Genomic DNA, 4035 nt, shown 5'->3' with positions numbered 1-4035 from the left:
CCCACCTCCATGCAGGTGACTTGAGCTGCTAAACAGCCTCATAAGACTGACTGGTCTGTGGGAAGGCCCCTGCTAATACCTGGGCTTCTGGTTCAAATAGTTTCAGAAATACTGAGTTTGCTTTTTCCATCAAGATGGGATACAGCTTTTCATAAATGTGATTCTGACTTGGGCAATTACAAAGTCTGAACATCAGGTGTATGCTATCTCCTGGTGGGTTCAGAACAGGTTTCAGAACCTTTATTCTGACTTGAGGTTATTCTGATCAGTCTCAGGTTGGAAATCAGTCCCATCTCCATGGCATCAGCTGGTTTGGGGTCTTCAAACTTCCTCAACTACTTTGTATCTGTAGTCAGCATACATGGACACTTCAGAGACAAAATGTATGGGCATCTCACTTTCTGGAGAGAAAGAATCATTTATTGTCAATTATTAATGTCAGAGTCAGATTCCGAACTAATTCAAGTGGTACAACAGCAGACCACCATTTTGAGAGGGAAAGTCCTGATTTCTTCTCTGAAGTGCTGTTGTTACAAGAAAGGATTTATTTTTCTGCAGATGAATTGTCTGGCTCAGATTTAGGGAACTGCGGACAAGTTGTGGCAAATAAAGGATGGTTCTCACTCTGATGTCTGATGTGTATTAAAGATTTGGGGGAAGCAGGGGAACACTAAGCATAAAGCAAGTATAAGTTACTATTGTAACCTGTCTGGTCTGCTTTACCATCAGGGCATTCCCTTTCCTTTTATGCTTTTACTCAGTTTTTCCTTTACACGAAACTGACTCAGAAATGTAAAGGCCTTTTCATTTGAAAAAACTTTGCAATCAATCGAAGAGACAGACTTGAGCCGCTCATACTTCTGGCAGTAAATGGCAAATAACGAATTCTGCATCTGAAATTCTGCTGGCAAATGTTTCAACTTTGTTCACAAACCTTGACAATGCGCATTTGGAGACTGGGTGCAAAACAGATGAAGAAAGTTGAGGTTTGTGTAGCATTTAATAAGCCAGTGGCTGTTTAATTTCTGGTACAAGCTAACTCATTCCTGACACTGAGGGACTGACTGGGCTGGACATCAGCATTTCTTTAGGATTGAACATAAATACAAGGCGGTAGGTACTTTCACCTGGAACTGTGAAGGTGCCTTTTCTTCTGCTCAATCCCACACTCCCTACACCTACATACAGTACAAAGTTTCCTTTACAGCATTAAGTCTGTGAAAAGTACAATGGCCTCTTTCCTCCCCTTCTCCCTGTCCCCTTCCCCCCTCCAGATAAATCTGCTGCCTGCCAAGCTATTACTGAAAACCGGAAAATCAAAACCATGTTACCGGTTTCTCTAGCACCAGTACCCTTTGCCTTTTTTTTTCTTCTTAAAAGTCTTTGTCCTGGGAAGTTGTTTATGCGTTTTTTTTTTTTTTTTTTAAAAAAAGTCTTTGTCCTGGGAAGCTGTTTATGCCTCTTGTAAACACAAGGACAACAGCAAGGTAGATAACTAACGAAAAAAAAAAAAACCCTGAAACTGCGTTTCTTGATTTAATCTTGGGTTTTGCAGGCGCGTGTGGGTAAGAATCGGGCTTTCTCAAACAAGGAGGAAGCTGGGTCCCATATTCAGCAATAAAAAGGCATTGTGGGAAATGTAGTGCGGATACTTACCCGACAGGCTTGTTACCGTTCAGGTCTAGCTGCTTCAAGGCTGGAAGAAGTCCCCCCTCCCAGCATTCCTCAATCTTTCAGCACTTAACATTTTTCATGTGTCATTCTCATTTGTACTAGCTGGAGAAAATCGAGACAAGTTACCTTTCTACTGAGAAATTCTCTCACCAGTGATGCAGCCACTTCTTCCACAAAGGAGTTGTCCATTTTTAGCCCGAAGTGTGCTCAGGGGGCGTATTCTTTACTTCGCCTAACAAATCATTCAAGTCTGCCGACATTGCAGCTCGTCGGGGCGGCTTTTAACCACTGCAGTCCTGAAGCGGGGGCGGGCTGGGTGGCAGCGGCAGGGCTGTGTGCGGTCCCCTCGCTGGAGGTATGTTGCTGTGGAGACCATGTCATCGGAAGCAGGGAGAACTCCTCCCCCTGGGAAGGAAGGCGGTGATAGACTCAAAATTGAAAGAGCTGATGGTGTAACGCTGCAGCAAGCATCTTGGTAATTGCTTTAAATAATAAAATTTGAGAAAGAAATGTTCAAATCTGAGAGAGGGGACCGTTTCCTGATTTTAAGAAGCATACATAGTTATTTGCAACCTATTACTCCTGTGCTAATGCAACTTTTAACTGTATGTTTCTTTAGCAAAATTGCATTCTTGTATAAAACAAACAAAATAACAGCTGCTGAACTAAGCTGAATCTTTCATACTGGCAACATCTAGGGTGGGAGCAAGGTTTCATTTAACGCTTACTACTAAAAGTAGGTTGATTATAACCTGACAAAGAGATTACGTGAGGTGGTGATGCAGGGATTGATTTTCCCTGAAGCAGCGCTTCAGGTACTCCTAACAGCGGGTATTCACGTATGCTGTGATGCAGGGTCTCGCAAGGACAATCTCAGATGCATCTGAGCAATCTCAGATGGGATCCGAACAGAAAGAAATCGGGAAACTGCATTTCAAAGCTGGTGAAGGTTTACTATTAAGCTATACCAAAGAATAGTGGGCTTCTGAAACAGTTTTTGTAACATCCTTCTTATAATACTGATTTTATAAGTTTTACCTTTATCACTAACTAATCTATGTGAAGTGTCTCATCTTAGTGTGTCCACTGTGGTGGTTATAGTATACAGTGAACATAACTGTTACACGGACTGGGGAGTTGTTGAGCACATGGCACAATGTCTCTCCAGTATCCACATGTATTAAGAAGTACTCGGCAGGCTCAGTTCGGTCTAAAGCATTTGCCGCATTGGCATGTGGCAGATCTCCCAACAGAGCCCCCACGCAAAATTAGGTGTCAATGCCATGCTCCATCTCCCTGCAGCCCAAGGCAAGCACCCCTGGGGTCATGGGGTCCCTCAGCTGACTAAGGTTGCATCAGGCAGTGGGAAAGGGGATGTGCTATTTCTGTAGAAAATTAATGTAAGAAAATTCAATGTGAAATTCTATGGAAGGGGATTTTTTTACTCTGCAAAATCTTTCTTGTTTTACATACTTTTTATGCTAGTAACCTTGTTACCCACATACTCAGAAGCACCAAAACCTGTATGTTGAAGTGGTCTGGGCAGGATCACTTCCATGCAACTTGGAGGGACGAGACACTGGGTGTCAAGCGCTCACTCTTGTCATTTGGGTTCCTCTTGATCAGCAGCGATGGGAATTGGAGGGCACTCGGGCCTTTCTTGTTTTACATACTTTTTATGCTAGTAACCTTGTTACCCACATACTCAGAAGCACCAAAACCTGTATGTTGAAGTGGTCTGGGCAGGATCACTTCCATGCAACTTGGAGGGACGAGACACTGGGTGTCAAGCGCTCACTCTTGTCATTTGGGTTCCTCTTGATCAGCAGCGATGGGAATTGGAGGGCACTCGGGCAGAGCACAGTGTATGTTGAAGTGGTCTGGGCAGGATCACCTCCATGCAACTTGGAGGGACAAGGGACACTGGGTGTCAAGCGCTCACTCTGTCATTTGGTTTCCTCTTGATCAGCAGCAATGGGAATTGGAGGGCAGTCCAATTGGAGTCCAAATTGGAGGGGAGAGCACAGTTGGGAGGCCGTTTAATTAGAAGCCTCTGATGATGTTACCCATTTTCCCAACGTCAGAGAGCAGCAAGAGCAGATCTGCGCTGCAGAGGAAGGTGAGCTGAGTGTCAAGGGTTACCACATCACCAGCAAGGGTGCAGTCCCACATTGCCCAAGCTGGGTGGATCTATCTGGGAAATGCACAATTTATAGGCAGATAATCTAGACATTGGGAAATCCTGTTCCCGAACACTGTATTAACGAAAAAAGAATTACTTAAAAGCACTGGCTAAACTCTTTTTACTGTGTTTCTCCAAACTTACTGCCAAGTCTGGAGTAGACTAGCCACAGCCTTCTG

General features: G+C 44.0%; 1 protein-coding gene across 1 annotated transcript in view; it reads right to left on the bottom strand.

The window, feature by feature from the left end:
• Positions 1–2143, bottom strand: part of FAM188B (family with sequence similarity 188 member B) — a 98983-nt gene extending 96840 nt beyond the window's left edge. Inside the window, exon 1 of the mRNA XM_019471182.1 lies at positions 1774–2143. Coding sequence (XP_019326727.1) covers positions 1774–1863 — 90 coding nt within the window. The 5' untranslated portion in view covers positions 1864–2143. The remainder of the gene's footprint in view (positions 1–1773) is intronic.
• Positions 2144–4035: the final 1892 nt, after the last annotated feature.

This window comes from Aptenodytes forsteri, unplaced genomic scaffold, assembly GCF_000699145.1.
Source record: "Aptenodytes forsteri isolate BGI_AS27 unplaced genomic scaffold, ASM69914v1 Scaffold80, whole genome shotgun sequence".
NCBI classification, from domain to species: domain Eukaryota; kingdom Metazoa; phylum Chordata; class Aves; order Sphenisciformes; family Spheniscidae; genus Aptenodytes; species Aptenodytes forsteri.
This window is presented reverse-complemented; position numbering and strand designations above follow the sequence as displayed.